Source organism: Gadus macrocephalus, chromosome 10 (genome assembly GCF_031168955.1).
Source record: "Gadus macrocephalus chromosome 10, ASM3116895v1".
Taxonomy (NCBI): Eukaryota; Metazoa; Chordata; class Actinopteri; order Gadiformes; family Gadidae; genus Gadus; species Gadus macrocephalus.
In genome coordinates, this window is record NC_082391.1 from 14192939 (window position 1) to 14214047 (window position 21109).

A 21109-nucleotide genomic window follows, 5' to 3' on the forward strand; every position below is an offset into this window, starting at 1 on the left:
TATAGTGTATTGTCATTTCTTACCTCTACAGAAGTACTCCTCCTGTCAGGGACCACTAGAGTGTTCCCATTGCTCCCCGGGACTATAGTAGATCCTATACTCATTCTGGGTCCAACTAACATGTAGCGTTTCTCTCCAGATCTGTACTGGATGCTGTGACACAGAGTTCCATCATAGTTGGTTTCTGGTAAATACTTGGAGGATACGTCCGTGGTTTTAGAGCACTGCATTGCAATCAGCACAATAATACTGATGAGGAAAAGAGTTGAAACTGAAGCCAGAGTTATCATTAAATAAAATGTCACGCCACTATCCCCAATGTCAGTCGCTGCACTTTTCACATCAGAATCTGAAATGGCCTCTTTAGGCTCCACCAGCTTGACAACCACAGTAGCTGTTGCTGAGAGTGACACGTTCCCATTGTCTTTGACCAGTATGACCAGTTTATGTTGAGCCTCGTCTGTCTCTGTGAATGAGCGCAGTGTTCTTATCCGTCCAGTATAGCGGTCCAAACCAAAGAGACTGTGGTCACTCACTTCCTGTAGTGAGAATAACAGCCAGCCGTTGTATCCTATATCAGCATCGTAGGCTCTCACTTTAGTCACCAGGTGGCCTGCAGGAACATTGCGAGGAACCTCCTCTACTCCCTCAGCAGAACCGTTAGAGCTGACCGGATGTAAGATAACTGGAGGGTTGTCGTTCTGGTCCAGAAGAAACACGTTCACCGAAACGTTACTGCTTGAAGGCGGACTTCCAGAGTCTGTTGCCACAACATAGAATCTGAACGTTTTTAATTTTTCAAAGTCAAAACTCTTTAAAGCCGAGATATATCCGTTTACAGGGTTAATGTTTAAAAAGGAAGATAAAAGATTGCCTCCGCCCCTAAAGATATGGTAGGAAATAAGCGCGTTATCCCCTTCGTCTTGATCAGTCGCCTGCACCTTGAATATGGAGTCTCCAGGAGAATTGTTCTCAGTAAGATACAAAGTATAGGGACTCAGTAGAAACTGGGGGCTGTTGTCGTTCACATCTGATATATCGATCCGGATAGTCTTTTCAGAGGACAAGGATGGCTCACCTGCGTCTTTAGCGATGATTGTAACATCGTATTGAGAATGTTTCTCTCGATCCAATGGTGTTTTGGTTACTACGGAGAACATGTTATTCTGTACAGATGGATTCAGTGTAAACGGAACATCTTGGTTTATAAAACATAGCACCTTTCCGTTGATACCGGAGTCTGAGTCCTTTACTGTAATGACAGCCACTGTTGTCCCTGACTTAGAATCTTCTGGAAGGGCTTTGGAATATGACATTACTTCTATCTTGGGTGCATTGTCGTTCATGTCAATTATTTCAATAATCACACTTTTATCCATTGTTAATGGAACTGCCCCTTTGTCTGATGCCTGGATGTCAATCTCATATCTGTTACTCTCCTCATAATCGATTATTCCTGAAATTTTCAATTCCCCTGTTATTGCATTTAAATCAAAATATTCCCCCACTTTTCCATGCACATCATCACTAAATGAATAAACAACTTCGCCATTAGCACCATCATCCAGGTCTGTTGCATTAACTTGTATAATAGTAGTGCCTATAGCAGTGTTTTCCTGCAGCTGTACAGAGTAAGAGTCCTTGGTGAAGACGGGGTGATTATCATTGACATCAACGACTACTACTGTTATCTTCATCTCTCCGGACTTAGGAGGTTTACCTCCATCGATGGCAGTCAGAAGTAAATTATGGGTTTTAACTGATTCTCTATCGAGTGACTTTTGGAGGATTAAAAATGGAGTCTTCCTATCTACACCACGATCTTTAACCTCCAACCGAAAATCTTCATTAGGACTTAATTTATACTGCTGAACAGATAATAAGCCACTGTCCCCGTCGTGCGCGGCGTGTATTTGAAATCGTGCTCCTGGTAACGCAGATTCCAAAACCTCGATTTGTTTTTCCTTTTCGGGGAAGATTGGCGCGTTGTCGTTCTTGTCCAACACTTCCACCGCAACATAATGGACCTCTAATGGGTTCTCTAGAACAGTTTTCAGTTCTATTACACAGGCTTTGCTTCTCTCGCATACATCCTCCCTATCTATTTTCCGGTTCACATACAAAATGCCATCGTCTTGATTAACCTGGAAAAGAGGCTCCTCCGTCGAGCCGTGGACTATACGATAGCCTCTGTTACTCAACGTGCTCTTGTCGAGTCCTAAATCCTTAGCGATGTGTCCAACAACAGTCCCTTCTTTAACCTCCTCAGCGATGGAATATCGTATCTGAGCCAAAGAAACGCTTCTAAAGGCAACCGTAGCGAAAAAACAGGAAAGCCACAGCCATCGCTCCCTCCACGTCCGCCGTCCTCTTTGTTCCATTGCGAGTGAAATGTAGATGACAACTTAAATCTAAAATATATATTCCACAAACAGGATATCCTCTGCCGCCATCGTAATTTGAAAAAATGTATAGGCTATTATCCAACAAATGTTTAGAAGCTGAGCGGTGCCTAGTTATTCCTGAAACGCCGCTCCCACACAATGGTGTAGCACACTCTAAAATCTCGACGTTAACAAGGGTGGGCTTATCAGCCGTGGCCAACACGCTGCAGAACCGTTATCCGGCTTCCTACTGACACCACGTGATGCTCAATATTATTGCAGGGTATAGACTTTTACGAATTATAATGAATCAAAACCTGTTAAAAACTCAAACACACTTAATTTATTGTTCTCATAAAATGATTTCCTTTAAATATTTAGAAAATGGATAAAGTGCACACATTTTAATCGTGCGATAATTGCAGGAACCATCAAGTTATTAATAATCACAACTTCTTGTTTTCAGAACCACGGAGAGCATTGATTCTTATTGGAGTTTCCACAAGAACGAAAGTAAATATTGTAAGTATCTTGAAATTAACCTTAAATACAACTGATATTAAGCGACAAATGATAGATGATACAGTCAACCAAACTGTTAGTGGTGAACCCTACACAATAAACGGTATATTATCGTTGTTTCTTACCTCTGTAGATGTACTCCTCCTGTCAGGGACCACTAGAGTGTTCCCATTGCTCCCCGGGACTATAGTAGATCCTATACTCATTCTGGGTCCAACTAACATGTAGCGTTTCTCTCCAGATCTGTACTGGATGCTGTGACACAGAGTTCCGTCATAGTTTGTTTCAGGTAAATACTTGGAGGATACGTCCGTGGTTTTAGAGCACTGCATTGCAATCAGCACAATAATACTGATGAGAAAAAGAGTTGACACTGAAGCCAGAGTTATCATTAAATAAAATGTCACGCCACTATCCCCAATGTCAGTCGCTGCACTTTTCACATCAGAAGCTGAAATGGCCTCTTTGGGCTCCACCAGCTTGACAACCACAGTAGCTGTTGCTGAGAGTGACACGTTCCCATTGTCTTTGACCAGTATGACCAGTTTATGTTGAGCCTCGTCTGTCTCTGTGAATGAGCGCAGTGTTCTTATCCGTCCAGTATAGCGGTCCAAACCAAAGAGACTGTGGTCACTCACTTCCTGTAGTGAGAATAATAGCCAGCCGTTGTATCCTATATCAGCATCGTAGGCTCTCACTTTAGTCACCAGATGGCCTGCAGGAACATTGCGAGGAACCTCCTCTACTCCTTCAGCAGAACCGTTAGAGCTGAGCGGATGTAAGATAACTGGAGGGTTGTCGTTCTGGTCCAGAAGAAACACGTTCACCGAAACGTTACTGCTTGAAGGCGGACTTCCAGAGTCTGTTGCCACAACATGGAATCTGAACGTTTTTAATTTTTCAAAGTCAAAACTCTTTAAAGCCGAGATATATCCGTTTACAGGGTTAATGTTTAAAAAGGAAGATAAAAGATTGTCTCCGCCCCTAAAGATATGGTAGGAAATATGCGCGTTATCCCCTTCGTCTTGATCAGTCGCCTGCACTTTGAACACGGAGGCTCCAGGAGAATTGTTCTCAGTAAGATAGAAGGTATAGGGACTCAGAAGAAACTGGGGGCTGTTGTCGTTCACATCTGATACATCGATCCGGATAGTCTTTTCAGAGGACAAGGATGGTACACCTGCGTCTTTAGCGATGATTGCAACATCGTATTGAGAGTGTTTCTCTCGGTCTAAAGGGGTTTTGGTAACTATGGAGAACATGTTATTCTGGACTGATGGATTCAGTGTAAACGGAACATCTTGGTTTACAAAACATAGCACCTTTCCGTTGATACCGGAGTCTGAGTCCTTTACTGTAATTACAGCCACTGTTGTCCCCAATTTAGAATCTTCCGGAAGGGATTTGGAATATGAAGTCACTTCTATCTCAGGTGCATTGTCGTTCACGTCAATGATATTAATAATCACACTTTTATCCGTTGTCAGAGTACCTGCCCCTTTGTCTGATGCCTGGATGTCAATCTCATATCTGTTACGTTCTTCAAAATCTACTATTCCTGACACTTTTAGTTCTCCAGTTAATGAATTTAAGGTGAAATAAGCTTGGACCTCTCCATCCACATCATTACCAAACGAATACACAACTTCTCCATTAGAACCTTCATCCAGGTCTGTTGCATTTACTTGTATAATAGTAGTGCCTATAGCAGGGTTTTCCTGCAGCTCCACAGAGTAAGATTCCTTGGTAAAGACCGGGTGGTTATCGTTTACATCCACTACTTCTATTGTAATTTGCATTTCACCAGACTTAGGAGGTTTACCTCCATCGGTAGCAATCAGAAGGATGTTATGGGTTTTAACTGATTCTCTATCAAGTGGCTTTTGAAGAATTAAAATGGGTGATTTACGGTTTTCGCCACGATCTTTAACCTCCAAACGAAAATATTCATTCTGGCTTATTTTATACTGCTGAACAGATAATATTCCACTGTCTGCGTCACGCGCAGCCTGCAACTGAAATCGAACTCCTGGTAACGCAGATTCGAAAATCTCTAACAATTTTTCATTTTCAGGGAAGCTGGGAGCGTGGTCGTTCACATCCAACACTTCCACCGCTACATAATGGACCTCTAGCGGATTCTCCAGAGCAGTTTTCAATTCAATTACACAGGCTTTGCTTCTCTCGCATACCTCCTCCCTGTCTATTTTCCGGTTCACATACAAAATGCCATCGTCTTGATTAACCTGGAATAGGGGCTCCGTCGAGCCGTGGACTATACGATAGCCTCTGTTACTCAATGTGCTCTTGTCGAGTCCTAAATCTTTAGCGATGTGTCCAACAACAGTCCCTTCTTTAACCTCCTCAGCGATGGAATATCGTATCTGAGCTAATGAAACGCTTCGAAAGGCAACCATTGCGGAAAAACAGGAAAGCCACAGCCATCGCTCCCTCCACGTCCGCCCTCCTCTTTGTTCCATTGCGAGAAAATTGTAGACGACAAAGTTATCTAAAACGTATAATCCAAAAACAGAATATCCTTGGCCACCATCCTAGTTTGAAAAGGAGTTTCGGCTATTATCCAACAAATATATAGAAGCTGTGCGGAGCCTAGTTATTCCTCAAAAGCCGCTACCGCACAATGGTTTAGCGCACTCCAAACCTAGACGTGAACAAGGCTGGGCTTATCAGCTGTTGCCAACATGCTGCGGAAACGTTATGCGGCCTCTTACCGACACCACGTGATCCTAAATGTTATTGCAGGTCACAAGCTTTGCAAATTGTATCAAAATGTAACGAAACAGAACCTGTTAAAACCACTGAAACTCATTTAAAAAGTTCAAAAAATATTATATCCTGTAAAATATTTAGAGAAGGGATAACGTGCACAAGTTTCCAGCGCACGATAGTTGCTTTGGCAATGAAATAATTGATTGTCAAATATATATTTGCCAGCACCAAGGACAGCGTTGATTCTTCTAGGAGTTTCAACAATAACGAAAATAAATAAAGTAAGTAACTTGTCATTAACTTTGAACACGGCTCAAAATAATTGACAAATGATGGATGATGCAGTCGATCAAGCTGTTAGGGGAGAACCGTACACAATAAAATGTGTGTGATTGTCGTTTCTTACCTCTGTAGATGTGCTCCTCCTGTCAGGAACCACCAGAGTGTTCCCATTGCTCCCCGGGACTATAGTAGATCCTATACTCATTCTGGGTCCAACTAACATGTAGCGTTTCTCTCCAGATCTGTACTGGATGCTGTGACACAGAGTTCCATCATAGTTTGTTTCTGGTAAATACTTGGAGGATACGTCCGTGGTTTTAGAGCACTGCATTGCAATCAGCACAATAATACTGATGAGAAAAAGAGTTGAAACTGAAGCCAGAGTTATCATTAAATAAAATGTCACGCCACTATCCCCAATGTCTGTCACTGCACTTTTCACATCAGAAGCTGAAATGGCCTCTTTGGGCTCCACCAGCTTAACAACAACAGTAGCTGTTGCTGAGAGTGACACGTTCCCATTGTCTTTGACCAGTATGACCAGTTTATGTTGAGCCTCGTCTGTCTCTGTGAAGGAGCGCAGTGTTCTTATCCGTCCAGTATAGCGGTCCAAACCAAAGAGGCTGTGGTCACTCACTTCCTGTAGTGAGAATAACAGCCAGCCGTTGTATCCTATGTCAGCATCCCAGGCTCTCACTTTAGTCACCAGGTGGCCTGCAGGAACATTGCGAGGAACCTCCTCTACTCCTTCAGCAGAACCGTTAGAGCTGACCGGATGTAAGATAACCGGAGGGTTGTCGTTCTGGTCCAGAAGAAACACGTTCACCGAAACGTTACTGCTTAAAGACGGACTTCCAGAGTCTGTTGCCACAACGTGGAATCTAAACGTTTTTAATTGTTCAAAATCAAAACTCTTTAAAGCCGAAATATCTCCGTTTACAGGGTTAATGTTTAAAAATGAAGATAATACATTCTCTCCGCCCCTAAATATATGGTAGGAAATAAGCGCGTTATCCCCTTCGTCTTGATCAGTCGCCTGCAATTTGAATATGGAGTCTCCAGGAGAATTGTTCTCAGCAAGATAGAAAGTATACGGACTCAGAAGAAACTGGGGGCTGTTGTCGTTCACATCTGATATATCGATCCGGATAGTCTTTTCAGAGGACAAGGATGGCTCACCTGCGTCTTTAGCGATGATTGTAACATCGTATTGAGATTGCTTTTCTCGATCTAAAGGAGTTTTGGTTACTATGGAGAACATGTTATTCTGTACAGATGAAGTCAGTGTAAACGGAACATCTTGGTTTATAAAACATAGCACCTTTCCGTTGACACCGGAGTCTGAATCCTTTACTGTAATCACAGCCACTATTGTCCCCGACTTACAATCTTCTGGAAGGGATTTGGAAAAGGACGTCACTTCTATTTCGGGTGCATTGTCGTTCACATCAATTATATTGATAATCACACTTGTGTCTGTTGTAAATGCAATTGTCCCTTTGTCTGATGCCTGGAGGTCGATTTCATATCTGTTCCGTTCTTCAAAATCTAAGATTCCTGACACTGTTATTTCCCCAGTTTTAACATTTAAATTAAAATATTCCCGCACTTTTCCGTGCACTACATCACTAAAGGAATACACAATCTCTCCATTTGAACCGTCATCCAGGTCTGTTGCATTAACTTGAATAATAGTAGTGCCTATAGCAGTGTTTTCCGGCAACTGCACAGAGTAAGAATCCTTGGTAAAGACGGGGTGATTATCATTGACATCAACTACTAGTACTGTTATTTTCATTTCACCAGACTTTGGGGGTTTACCTCCATCGACAGCAGTCAATAATAAATTGTGTGTTCTAACTGATTCTCTATCTAATGATTTTTGTAGAATTAAAATTGGAGTCTTCCTATCTTCACCACGATCTTTAACCTCCAAACGAAAATGTTCATTAGGACTTAATTTATACTGCTGAACAGATAATAATCCACTGTCCCCATCGTGTGCGGCGTGTAGTTGAAATCGGGCTCCTGGTAACGCAGACTCGTACATCTCCAACGTTTTTTCCATTTCGGGGAAGCTGGGCGCGTTGTCGTTCACATCCAACACTTCCACTGCTATGTAATGGACCTCTAGCGGGTTCTCCAGAGCAGTTTTCAGTTCTATTACACAGGCTTTGCTTCTCTCGCATAAGTCTTCCCTGTCTATTTTCCGGTTCACGTACAAAATCCCATCGTCTTTGTTAACCTGGAACAGGGGCTCCGAAGAGCCGTGGACTATACGATAGCCTCTGTTTCTCAATGTGCTCTTGTCGAGTCCTAAATCCTTAGCGATGTGTCCAACAACAGTCCCTTCTTTAACCTCCTCAGCTATGGAATATCGTATCTGAGCCAAAGAAACGCTTCTAAAGGCAACCATAGCGAAAAAACAGGAAAGCCACAGCCACGGCTCTCTCCACGTCCGCCGTCCTCTTTGTTCCATTGCGAGAGAAATGTAAACGACAACGTCAATCTAAAACATATATTCCACTACCAGACGGTCCTTTTCCACAAACATTCTTCGAAAAACAGTATTTTCCTCAATATATTTAGAAGGAGTGCGGATCCTATAGTTATTCCTCAAACGCAGCTACCGCACAATGGTTTAGCGCACTCCAAGTGAACAAGGTTGGGCTTATCATCGGTGGCCAATAAGCTGCAGAACAGTTATCCGGCTTTTTACTGACACCACGTGATGCTCAATATTATTGCAGGGTACAGACTTTTACAAAGTGTATGGAATTATAATGAAACAATTAATGTGAAAACAACTCAAACTAATTCCAATTATTTGTCAAAAAATAATATTAACTTTCATTGATTTTGAACATCAAATCTGTATTTTTTAGATCCATGGACAGCTTGTTTGCTTCTGGGAGATAACACACAAACGAAAATGAATATAGTCAGTAACTTTGAATCGGGCTGAATTAAATAACAAATGACGGATTATTCAGTCGAACAAACTGTTAGGAGAGTACCTGACTCAATAAAATATGGGTTACTGTCGTTTCTTACCTCTGCGGATGTGCTCCTCCTGTCAGGGACCACTAGAGTGTTTCCATTGCTCCCCGGGACTATAGTAGATCCTATACTCATTCTGGGTCCAACTAACATGTAGCGTTTCTCTCCAGATCTGTACTGGATGCTGTGACAAAGAGTTCCATCGTAGTTTGTTTCTGGTAAATACTTGGAGGATACGTCCGTGGTTTTAGAGCACTGCATTGCAATCAGCACAATAATACTGATGAGAAAAAGAGTTGAAACTGAAGCCAGAGTTATCATTAAATAAAATGTCACGCCACTATCACCAATGTCAGTCGCTGCACTTTTCACATCAGAAGCTGAAATGGCCACTTTGGGCTCCACCAGCTTGACAACCACAGTAGCTGTTGCTGAGAGTGACACGTTCCCATTGTCTTTGACCAGTATGACCAGTTTATGTTGAGCCTCGTCTGTCTCTGTGAATGAGCGCAGTGTTCTTATCCGTCCAGTATAGCGGTCCAAACCAAAGAGAGTATGGTCACTCACTTCCTGTAGTGAGAATAACAGCCAGCCGTTGTATCCTATATCAGCATCGTAGGCTCTCACTTTAGTCACCAGGTGACCCGCGTGGACGTTACGGGGAACCTCCTCCACACCTTCTGCAGAGCCATTAGCGTTTACAGGATACAGAATAACTGGGGTGTTGTCGTTTTGATCCAAAACGAACACGTTAATGCTGACATTTCTGCTTAAAGTGGGTGAGCCGGAATCGGTGGCTACGACTTTAAGGTTAAATGTTTTCAATGTCTCAAAGTCGAGGCTCTTTAGCGCTAAAATGTCACCACTTTCTGGGATAATGTTCAGAAACGACGCTATCTTACTTCTTTCGCCTCCATCTCTCAGGATTTGATAGGAAATGAGAGCATTATGGCCTTCATCACGATCCGAGGCCTTCACCGAGAAAACAGAGCCACCCGCAGCGTTATTTTCAGTAATATAAAAGTTGTACGGGCTGAGGGAAAATTCCGGATGATTATCATTCACGTCAGACACAAGAACGCTTATGGTCTTTTCAGACGACAAAGATGGAACACCTGTGTCTCTCGCCACGACTGTGACGTGATAACGAGACCTTTGTTCTCTATCCAGCTTGGTCTTTGTGACGAGGGCGTACATGTTGTCCTGTAGAGACGCAGACAGGGTGAACGGGACGTCCTCCGTGATGCTGCAGATCACTTTCCCGTTCACCCCCGAGTCCAGGTCACTCACGCTGATAAGAGCTACCGTGGTTCCGATGCGTGCGTCCTCCGGAACGGTGCTAGAAAATGACGTCACTTCTATTTCTGGTGCGTTGTCATTAACGTCGATTATGGATATTATTACACTTTTGTCAGCGCTTAAAGGAACTGGCCCCTTGTCTGATGCCTGAATATCAATCTCATAACTCTTGCTTTTCTCAAAGTCTATCAGACCTACTACTCGTATTTCCCCTGTAAGTGAATCCACACTGAAAAGTTCCGTTAATCTTTCGTCGACTTCGTTGCCGAATGAATACCTTACTTCAGCGTTCGCATCTCCATCTAAATCAGTGGCATTTACCTGGATCACTATCGTTCCAATAGAAGCATTTTCGATAAGTGTGGTAGAATAAACGTCTTTTTGAAATACAGGAGTGTTATCATTTACATCGAGCACATCAACATTGATTTCTATAGTGCCTGATTTAGCCGGTTTTCCTCCATCAAACGCTGTCAGCATAAGCCTGTGTTTCGCCACACTTTCTCTGTCTAACTGCTTTTGCAGAACTAAAAATGGCACTTTGCGGTCTTCCCCTCTATCCTTGACTTCCACTCGGAAGTGTTCGTTGTGGCTGAGTTTATACCCCTGAACCGAAAACGGACCTCCGTCGGGGTCTCGTGCCGCTTGGAGCTGCAATCTTGCTCCCGGGAGCGCAGACTCAGAAATCTCAAGGTTTTTCTCTTTTTCGAAAAAACTTGGAGAGTGATCATTTACATCGAGTATTTCCACGGACACATAATGGATCTCCAAAGGATTTTCAAGTACGGTTTTCAGTTTGATCAAGCAATGATTGATTCGTTCACACACCTCCTCTCTGTCGATTTTCCTGCTCACATACAATATTCCATCATTTGTATTGACCTGAAAAAGGGGGTCGTTTGTTCCCACCACAATACGATATCCTCTGGAATTCAACGTACTCTTATCCAGGCCTAGATCCTTCGCTATATTCCCAACGACCGTTCCCTTGTCCATCTCCTCAAACACAGAATAGCGGATCTGTGCTAAAGCACCACTCCTCAAAAGGTTCAGCACAGCGAGCATCACAAGCCACCACCATCGCTGTCTCCACGCCTCGCGTCCTCTTTGTTCCATGGTTGTAGCCTACTAAATACAAAGACGGGCCCCTCAATAAACGGCCTATAATTGATTCGTAGAAAATATATGCACTGTGTCAAATCCGTGGTAATCGAAAGTATGTCCTTCCCATCACGATTACTATGATAGAAAAACGTCTTAAAACGTATTTTCCCACCGTTGACTAACACGTAGACTGACTGAGGACAGAACTGCTATTCGGGGGCGGACCTAAATGTCAATGACGAAACAGAACTCAGAGGGACGCCTCGAGACACTACTGCCACCAAACGTCAGGATAGGATAACTGTCGTTTTCTCATGATCAACATTTCGTTATTTTCATAATATACTATATAATATGAATAGACTATTTCAAGGCTTATATTTGGTAAGTATTATTATTGTATAATTAATGTAATAATAACAATAATAATAAATATAATGCAGACTATAATTATGTGATTAATTATTAGAATCAAACCAATAATCCTGATAATAATAACATAAATAATGATGATAATAGCAAAAATAACATAATACTAATTTGTATTATTGCTTTTATTGTTATTAATTATTAATCGTGGTAAGCTTATTCTTAGTGTTATTATGTGTGGCCATTATCAGAATCGTTGCCATTAATTTTCGTTATCTCGTTATCAAATACCATGCCTAAACCCAGGCAGTATGCAGTTTCAGCACCACGGACAGCTCAAACGACCAACGTCTAAGCTTGACTGAAAATCCATACTTTCACGCAATACTCACACTCGCATGGACACTATGGCACATTGTGTTGGGTGAATAATATCTTTCAAAAGGAATAAGCAATGAGGACTTTTGAAGTACCATGGTCAGTTCTTGCACATCTAAGCCTTCCGGAGAGTTTCATGTATTTTACTTTAGTTAATGTCAGTGCAATATCATGCCTCAAAAATTGTAATCCGAATACTGGCCTTACCTCTGTAGATGTACTCCTCCTGTCAGGGACCACTAGAGTGTTCCCATTGCTCCCCGGGACTATAGTAGATCCTATACTCATTCTGGGTCCAACTAACATGTAGCGTTTCTCTTCAGATCTGTACTGGATGCTGTGACAAAGAGTTCCGTCATAGTTTGTTTCTGGTAAATACTCGGAGGATACGTCCGTGGTTTTAGAGCACTGCAATGCAATCAGCACAATGATACTGATGAGAAAAAGAGTTGAAACTGACGCCAGAGTTATCATTAAATAAAATGTCACGCCACTATCCCCAATGTCAGTCGTTGCACTTTTCACATCAGAAGCTGAAATGGCCTCTTTGGGCTCCACCAGCTTTACAACCACAGTAGCTGTTGCTGAGAGTGACACGTTCCCATTGTCTTTGACCAGTATGACCAGTTTATGTTGAGCCTCGTCTGTCTCTGTGAAGGAGCGCAGTGTTCTTATCCGTCCAGTATAGCGGTCCAAACCAAAGAGACTGTGGTCACTCACTTCCTGTAGTGAGAATAACAGCCAGCCGTTGTATCCTATATCAGCGTCGTAGGCTCTCACTTTAGTCACCAGGTGGCCTGCAGGAACAATGCGAGGAACCTCCTCTACTCCTTCAGCAGAACCGTTAGAGCTGAGTGGATGTAAGATAACTGGAGGGTTGTCGTTCTGGTCCAGAAGAAACACATTCACTGACACGTTACTGCTTAAAGACGGACTTCCAGAGTCCGTTGCCATAACGTGGAATCTAAACGTTTTTAACTTTTCAAAGTCAAAACTCTTTAAAGCCGAGATATCTCCGTTTACAGGGTTAATGATTAAAAAGGAAGATAACAGATTGTCTCCGCCCCTGAAGATATGGTGGGAAATGAGTGCGTTATTCCCTTCGTCTTGATCAGTTGCCTGCACTTTGAATATGGAGTCTCCAGGAGAATTGTTCTCAGTAAGATAGAAGGTATAGGGACTCAGTAGAAACTGGGGTCTGTTGTCGTTCACATCTGATATATCGATCCGGATAGTCTTTTCAGAGGACAAGGATGGCACACCTGCGTCTTGAGCGATGATTGTAACATCGTAATATGGTTGTTTCTCCCGATCTAAGGGTGTTTTAGTAACTACGGAGAACATGTTACTCTGTACAGATGGAGTCAGTGTAAACGGAACATCTTGGTTTATAAAACAAAGCACTTTTCCATTGATACCAAAGTCTGAGTCCTTTACTGTAATTACAGCGACTGTTGTGCCTGACTTGGAATCTTCTGGAAGGGCTTTGGAATATGACATTACTTTTATCTCGGGTGCATTGTCGTTCACGTCAATAACATTGATAATCACACTTTTATCGGTTGTAAATGCAATCGCCCCTTTGTCTGATGCCTGGATGTCAGTCTCATATCTATTTTTCTCTTCAAAATCTATGATTCCTGACACTGTTATTTCCCCAGTTTTAACATTTAGATCAAAATATTCCCGCACTTTTCCGTGCACATCATCACTAAACGAATACACAACCTCTCCATTAGCACCATCATCCAGGTCTGTTGCATTAACTTGTATTATAGTAGTGCCTATAGCAGTGTTTTCCTGCAGCTGCACAGAATAAGTCTCCTTGGTAAAGACTAGGTGATTATCGTTAACATCACCTACTACTACTGTTATTTTCATTTCTCCAGACTTTGGGGGTTTACCTCCATCGACAGCAGTCAGAAGTAAATTATGTATTTCAACTGTTTCTCTATCCAATGACTTTTGGAGAATTAAAATTGGAGTCTTTCTATCTTCACCTCGATCTTTAACTTCCAAACGAAAATGCTCATTAGGGCTCAACTTATACTGCTGAACAGATAATAAGCCACTGTCCCCATCGTGCGCGGCGTGTAGTTGAAATCGCGCTCCTGGTAACGCAGTTTCAGAAATGTCTATCTTTTTTTCTTTTTCGGGAAAGCTGGGAGCGTGGTCGTTCACATCCAAGACTTCCACCGCTACATCATGGACCTCTAGCGGGTTCTCCAGAACAGTTTTCAGTTCAATTACACAGGCTTTGCTTCTCTCGCATACCTCCTCCCGGTCAATTTTCCGGTTCACATACAAAATGCCATCATCTTGATTAACCTGGAAAAGCGGCTCTGTCAAACCGTGGACTATACGATAGCCTCTGTTTCTCAATGTGCTCTTGTCGAGTCCTAAATCCTTTGCGATTTGTCCAACAACAGTCCCTTCTTTAACCTCCTCAGCGATGGAATATCGTATCTGAGCGAAGGAAACGCCGCTAATGGCACCCATAGCGAAAAAACAGGAAAGCCACAGCCATCGCTCTCTCCACGCCCGCCGTCCTCTTTGTTCCATTGCGAGAGAAATGTAGACGACAATGTAAATCTAAAAAATATATTCCACAACCTCACTGTCCTATTTTGTAATCATTCTTCGGAAATCAGCATTATCCAATAAATATTTAGAAGCAGTGGGGATCTTAGTAATTCCTCAAACGCCGCTACCTCACAATGGTTTAGCACACACCAAATTGTTGACATGAATAAGGATGGGCTTAACAGCTGTGGCCAACACGCTGCAGAATCGTTATCCAGCTTCCTACTGACACCACGTGAGGCTCAACAGTAATGCAGGGTATAGACTCTTACAAAGTGTATCGAATTATAATGAAACAAAAGCTGTTAAAACCACTCAAACTATTCTTTTTCCCAAAACGTACACATGTCTCAATCGCACGATAGTTGCATAGACAGTCAAGTAATTACATATCAAATCGGTATTTCCAGCACCATGGACAGCGTGGTTTTTTTCTCGGAGTTTCCACAAGAACACGAATAAATATAGCAAGCAATTTGGAATTAACTTTGAATACGGCTGTAATTAAGTGACAAATGATGGATGATGCAGACGACCAAAATATCAGGGGAGAACCTGACATAATAAAGTGTGTGTGGTGTCGTTTCTTACCTCTGCAGATGTACTCCTCCTGTCAGGGACCACAAGAGTGTTCCCATTGCTCCCCGGGACTATAGTAGATCCTATACTCATTCTGGGTCCAACTAACATGTAGCGTTTCTCTCCAGATCTGTACTGGATGCTGTGACACAGAGTTCCGTCATAGTTTGTTTCTGGTAAATACTTGGAGGATACGTCCGTGGTTTTAGAGCACTGCATTGCAATCAGCACAATAATACTGATGAGAAAAAGAGTTGAAACTGAAGCCAGAGTTATCATTAAATAAAATGTCACCCCACTATCCCCAATGTCAGTCGCTGCACTTTTCACATCAGAAGCTAAAATGGCCTCTTTGGGCTCCACCAGCTTGACAACCACTGTAGCTGTTGCTGAGAGTGACACGTTCCCATTGTCTTTGACCAGTATGACCAGTTTATGTTGAGCCTCGTCGCTCTCTGTGAATGAGCGCAGTGTTCTTATCCGTCCAGTATAGCGGTCCAAACCAAAGAGACTGTGGTCACTCACTTCCTGTAGTGAGAATAACAGCCAGCCGTTGTATCCTATATCAGCATCGTAGGCTCTCACTTTAGTCACCAGGTGGCCTGCAGGAACATTGCGAGGAACCTCCTCTACTCCTGCAGTAGAACCGTTAGTGCTGACGGGATGTAAGATAACCGGAGGGTTGTCGTTCTGGTCCAGAAGAAACACGTTCACCGAAACGTTTCTGCTTAAAGACGGACTTCCAGAATCTGTTGCCACAACGTGGAATCTGAAAGTTTTCAATTTTTCGAAGTCAAAACTTTTTAAAGCTGAGATATCTCCGTTTACAGGGTTAATGTTTAAAAAAGAAGATAAAAGATTGTCTCCGCCCTTAAAGATAAGGTAGGAAATAACCGCGTTATTCCCTTCGTCTCTATCAGTCGCCTGCACTTTGAATATGGAGTCTCCAGGAGAATTGTTCTCAGTAAGATAGAAAGTATAGGGACTCAATAGAAACTGGGGGCTGTTGTCGTTGACATCGGATATATCGATCCGGATTGTCTTCTCAGAGGACAAGGATGGCTCACCTGCGTCTTTAGCGATGATTGTAACATCGTATTGAGATTGCTTCTCTCTATCTAAAGTTTTTTTGGTTACTATGGAGAACATGTTAGTCTGTACAGATGGAGTCAGTGTAAATGGAACATCTTGGTTTATAAAACATAGCACCTTTCCGTTGATACCGGAGTCTGAGTCCTTTACTGTAATCACAGCCACTGTTGTCCCTGACTTAGAATCTTCTGGAAGGGCTTTGGAATATGAATTTACTTCTATCTCAGGTGCATTGTCATTGACGTCAATAATATTAATAATGACACTTTTGTCTGTTGTCAGTGTAGCTGCCCCTTTGTCTGATGCCTGTATGTCAATCTCATATCTGTTACGCTCCTCAAAATCCAACGTCTCTACTACCGTTATTTCCCCTGTTGATGGATTCAAGTTAAAATGTGAACGTGCCTCTCCGTCGACGTCATTACCAAACGAATACACAACCTCGCTATTTAAACCTTCATCGGGATCTGTTGCGTTCACTTGTATAATAGTAGTACCTTTCACGGTATTTTCATTTATTTGTAAGGTATATGAATCCTTAGTGAAGACAGGTGGGTTATCATTGACGTCAGATACATGAATAATAATTTTCATTTCACCAGACTTAGGAGGTTTGCCTCCATCAGTCGCGGTCAGAAGTAAATTATGGGTTTTAACTGATTCTCTGTCCAGTGGCTTTTGGATAATTAAAATAGGAGTCTTCCGGTTTTCCCCGCGATCTTTCACCTCTAAGCGAAAGTATTCATTATGACTTATTCGATACTGCTGAACAGATAATAAGCCACTGTCAGAATCCTGCGCACCTTGTAACAGAAATCGCGCACCTGGTAACACAGATTCTGAAATCTCGAACGTTTTTTCCATTTCGGGAAAGCTGGGAGCGTGGTCGTTGACATCTATCACTTCCACCGCTACATAGTGGACCTCTAACGGGTTCTCCAGAAAAGTCTTCAGTTCTATTACACAGGCTTTGCTTCTCTCGCACACCTCCTCCCTGTCTATTTTCCGATTCACATACAAAATGCCATCGTCTTGGTTAACCTGGAATAGGGGCTCCGTCGAGCCGTGGACTATACGATAGCCTCTGCTTCTCAATGTGCTCATGTCGAGTCCTAAATCCTTGGCGATGTGTCCAACAACAGTCCCTTCTTTAACCTCCTCAGCGATGGAATATCGTATCTGAGCCAAAGAAACGCTTCTAAAGGCAACCATAGCGAAAAAACAGGAAAGCCACAGCCATCGCTCCCTCCACGTCCGCCGTCCTCTTTGTTCCATTGCGAGAGAAATGTAGACAACAATGTAAATCTAAAACATATAATCCACAACCAGCATATCCTTTGACACCATCATAGTTTGGAAAAAAATAAGGCTATTATCAAACAAATATTTAGAATCCGTGGGGAGCCTAGTTATTCCTCAAACGCCGCAATCGCACAAAGGTTTTTAGCGCAATCCAAAAGCTCGAAGCGAACAAGGATGGGCTTATCAACTGTGGGCAACACGCTGCAAAACCGTTATCCGGCTGCCTACTGACACCACGTGATGCTCAATGTTACTGCAGGTCGTAGATTATTACAAAGTGATTCGAATTATATTGCAACAAAAATATGTTAAAATAACTCAAACTCATTTAAATGATTGTTCTTATAATAATGTATACTTCAAATTAGAAAATTGATAACCTGCAAATGCTTTATTCGCTTGATATTTGCATTCATCAAAAAATTAATGATAAGTTATGTATTTTTCAGCACCATGGACAGCTTTGATTTTTCTGGCAGTTTCCACAAGAACGAACATAAATATAGTAAGTAACTAGAAAAAAATATTGATTACGGCTGAAATGAAATAACTAAAAATCGACCAAACTGTTAGGGGAGAACCTGACACAATAAAGTGTGATTGTCGTTTCTTACCTCTGTAGATGTACTCCTCCTGTCAGGGACCACTAGAGTGTTCCCATTGCTCCCCGGGACTATAGTAGATCCTATACTCATTCTGGGTCCAACTAACATGTAGCGTTTCTCTCCAGATCTGTACTGGATGCTGTGACAAAGAGTTCCGTCATAGTTTGTTTCTGGTAAATACTTGGAGGATACGTCCGTGGTTTTAGAGCACTGCATTGCAATCAGCACAATGATACTGATGAGAAAAAGAGTTGAAACTGAAGCCAGAGTTATCATTAAATAAAATGTCACGCCACTATCCCCAATGTCAGTCGCTGCACTTTTCACATCAGAAGCTGAAATGGCCTCTTTGGGCTCCCCCAGCTTGACAACCACAGTAGCTGTTGCTGAGAGTGACACGTTTCCATTGTCTTTGACCAGTATGACCAGTTTATGTTGAGCCTCGTCTGTCTCTGTGAAGGAGCGCAGTGTTCTTATCCGTCCAGTATAGCGGTCCAAACCAAAGAGACTGTGGTCACTCACTTCCTGTAGTGAGAATAACAGCCAGCCGTTGTATCCTATGTCAGCATCGTAGGCTCTCACTTTAGTCACCAGGTGGCCTGCAGGAACATTGCGAGGAACCTCCTCTACTCCTTCAGCAGAACCGTTAGAGCTGACCGGATGTAAGATAACCGGAGGGTTGTCGTTCTGGTCCAGAAGAAACACGTTTACCGAAACGTTACTGCTTAAAGACGGACTTCCAGAGTCTGTCGCCACAACGTAGAATCTAAACGTTTTTAATTTTTCAAAATCAAAACTCTTTAAAGCCGAGATGTCTCCGTTTACAGGGTTAATGTTTATAAATGAAGATAATACATTCTCTCCGCCCCTAAAGATATGGTAGGAAATAAGCGCGTTATTCCCTTCGTCTTGATCAGTCGCCTGCACTTTGAATATGGAGTCTCCAGGATAATTGTTCTCAGTAAGATAGAAAGTATAAGGACTAAGAAGAAACAGGGGGCTGTTGTCGTTCATATCTGATATATCGATCCGGATTGTCTTTTCAGAGGACAAGGATGGCTCACCTGTGTCTTTAGCGATGATTGTCACATCGTATTGAGATCGTTTCTCTCGATCTAAAGGTGTTTTGGTTACTATGGAGAACATGTTATTTTGTACAGAAGGATTCAGTGTGAACGGAACATCTTGGTTTATAAAACATAGCACCTTTCCGTTGATACCGGAGTCTGTGTCCTTTACTGTAATTACAGCCACTGTTGTCCCTGACTTAGAATCTTCTGGAAGGGTTTTGGAATATGACATTAGTTCTATCTCGGGTACATTGTCGTTCACGTCAATGATATTAATAATTACTGTTTTATCAGTTGTCAAAGTACCAACACCTTTGTCAGATGCCTGGATGTCAATCTCATATTTGTTACGTTCTTCAAAGTCTAAGATTCCTGACACTGTTATTTCCCCTGTTATTGAATTCAAATCAAAATATTCTTTCACTTTTCCATGCACATCCTTACTAAATGAATACAAAACATCTCCATTGGCACCTTCATCGGGATCAGTTGCATTAACTTGTATAATAGTAGTGCCTAGAGCAGTATTTTCCTGTAATTGTACTGAATATGACTCCTTCGTAAATACTGGGTGGTTATCGTTGACATCAACTAAGACTATATTTATTTTCATTTCGCCAGACTTCGGAGGTTTACCCCCATCAATCGCAGTTAGATGTAGAGTATATGATTTTACAGATTCTCTATCCAGCGGCTTTTGAAGAATTAATATTGGAGTTTTTCGATCCTCTCCACGATCTTTAACTTCGAGGCGAAAGTGGTCGTTAGGACTTAATGTGTAACGCTGGACGGATAATAAGCCACTATCAGAATCGTGCGCACCTTGTAACAGAAACCGCGTCCCTGGCAACGCAGACTCAGAAATCTCTAAAAATGTTTCCTTTTCGATAAAGCTGGGAGCGTTGTCGTTCATATCCGACACTTCCACTGCAATATAATGGACCTCTAGCGGGTTCTCGAGAGCAGTTTTCAGTTCTATTACACAGGCTTTGCTTCTCTCGCATACCTCCTCCCTGTCTATTTTCCGCTTCACATACAAAATGCCATCGTCTTGATTAACCTGGAATAGGGGCTCCGTAGAGCCGTGGACAATACGATAGCCTCTGCTTCTCAATGTGCTCTTGTCGAGTCCTAAATCCTTAGCGATGTGTCCAACAACAGTTCCTTCTTTAACCTCTTCAGCGATGGAATATCGTATCTGAGCCAAAGAAACGCTTTGAAAGGCAACCATAGCGAAAAAACAGGAAAGCCACAGCCATCGCCTCCTCCACGTCCGACGTCCTCTTTGTTCCATTGCGAGACAAATGTAGACAACAACGTCAATCTAAAACATATATTCCACAATAATATCCTTTGTCACCATCCCAGTATGAAAAAATTATGGGATATTATCCAACAAATATTGATTAGCAGGGCGGATCCTAGTTATTCCTCTAACGCCACTCCCGCACAATGGTTGTGGGCACTCCAAAATCTCGAAGTGAACAAGGATGGGCTTATCATCAGCTGTGGCCAACACGCTGCCGAACTGTTATCCGGCTTCTTACTGACACCACGTGATGTTCTATGTTATTGCAGACAAAGACTTTTACGAAGTGTATCGAATTCTAATGAAGCAAAACCTTTTAAAACAACTAAAACTGATTTAAATCATTTTACTAAAAATAATATATCCTTTAAAATATTTGGAAAATTGTTAACGTGCACATGTCATAGTGGCACAATAGTTGCATGACGATCATATTATTAATTATCAGATAGTTTTCAGCGCCTCGGAAAGGGTACATTTTTCTGCGAATATCCACAATGA

General features: G+C 42.3%; 4 protein-coding genes across 16 annotated transcripts in view; all 4 read right to left on the reverse strand.

Annotated features, from left to right (window-relative positions):
- The window catches only part of LOC132465813 (protocadherin alpha-C2-like), a 185000-nt gene that overhangs the window by 135400 nt on the left and 28491 nt on the right, over window positions 1-21109 (reverse strand). The window contains exon 1 of one of the 13 annotated variants that reach the window (XM_060062633.1): window positions 15243-17746. The exons of 7 other annotated variants lie outside the window; for them this stretch is intronic. In XM_060062633.1, the coding sequence (XP_059918616.1) occupies window positions 15243-17597 (2355 nt within the window). In that variant the 5' untranslated portion in view covers window positions 17598-17746. Of the gene's footprint in view, window positions 1-23; window positions 2943-3031; window positions 5599-6042; window positions 8603-15242; window positions 17769-21109 lie in introns of those variants that run through there. 5 more of the 13 variants (XM_060062631.1, XM_060062645.1, XM_060062649.1 and 2 more) reach the window with 5 other exon arrangements.
- Window positions 8904-11643, reverse strand: LOC132466483 (protocadherin alpha-3-like). Its single transcript, XM_060063735.1, has one exon. It carries the CDS (start codon window positions 11331-11333, stop codon window positions 8904-8906), a length of 2430 nt encoding a protein of 809 aa, XP_059919718.1. The 5' UTR covers window positions 11334-11643.
- Window positions 11912-15231, reverse strand: LOC132465818 (protocadherin gamma-A11-like). The gene has a single exon (XM_060062655.1). The coding sequence runs from the start codon at window positions 14628-14630 to the stop codon at window positions 12129-12131; it is 2502 nt and encodes an 833-aa protein (XP_059918638.1). The 5' UTR covers window positions 14631-15231; the 3' UTR covers window positions 11912-12128.
- LOC132465823 (protocadherin gamma-A11-like) lies at window positions 18179-20791 on the reverse strand. The gene has a single exon (XM_060062659.1). It carries the CDS (start codon window positions 20591-20593, stop codon window positions 18194-18196), a length of 2400 nt encoding a protein of 799 aa, XP_059918642.1. The 5' UTR covers window positions 20594-20791; the 3' UTR covers window positions 18179-18193.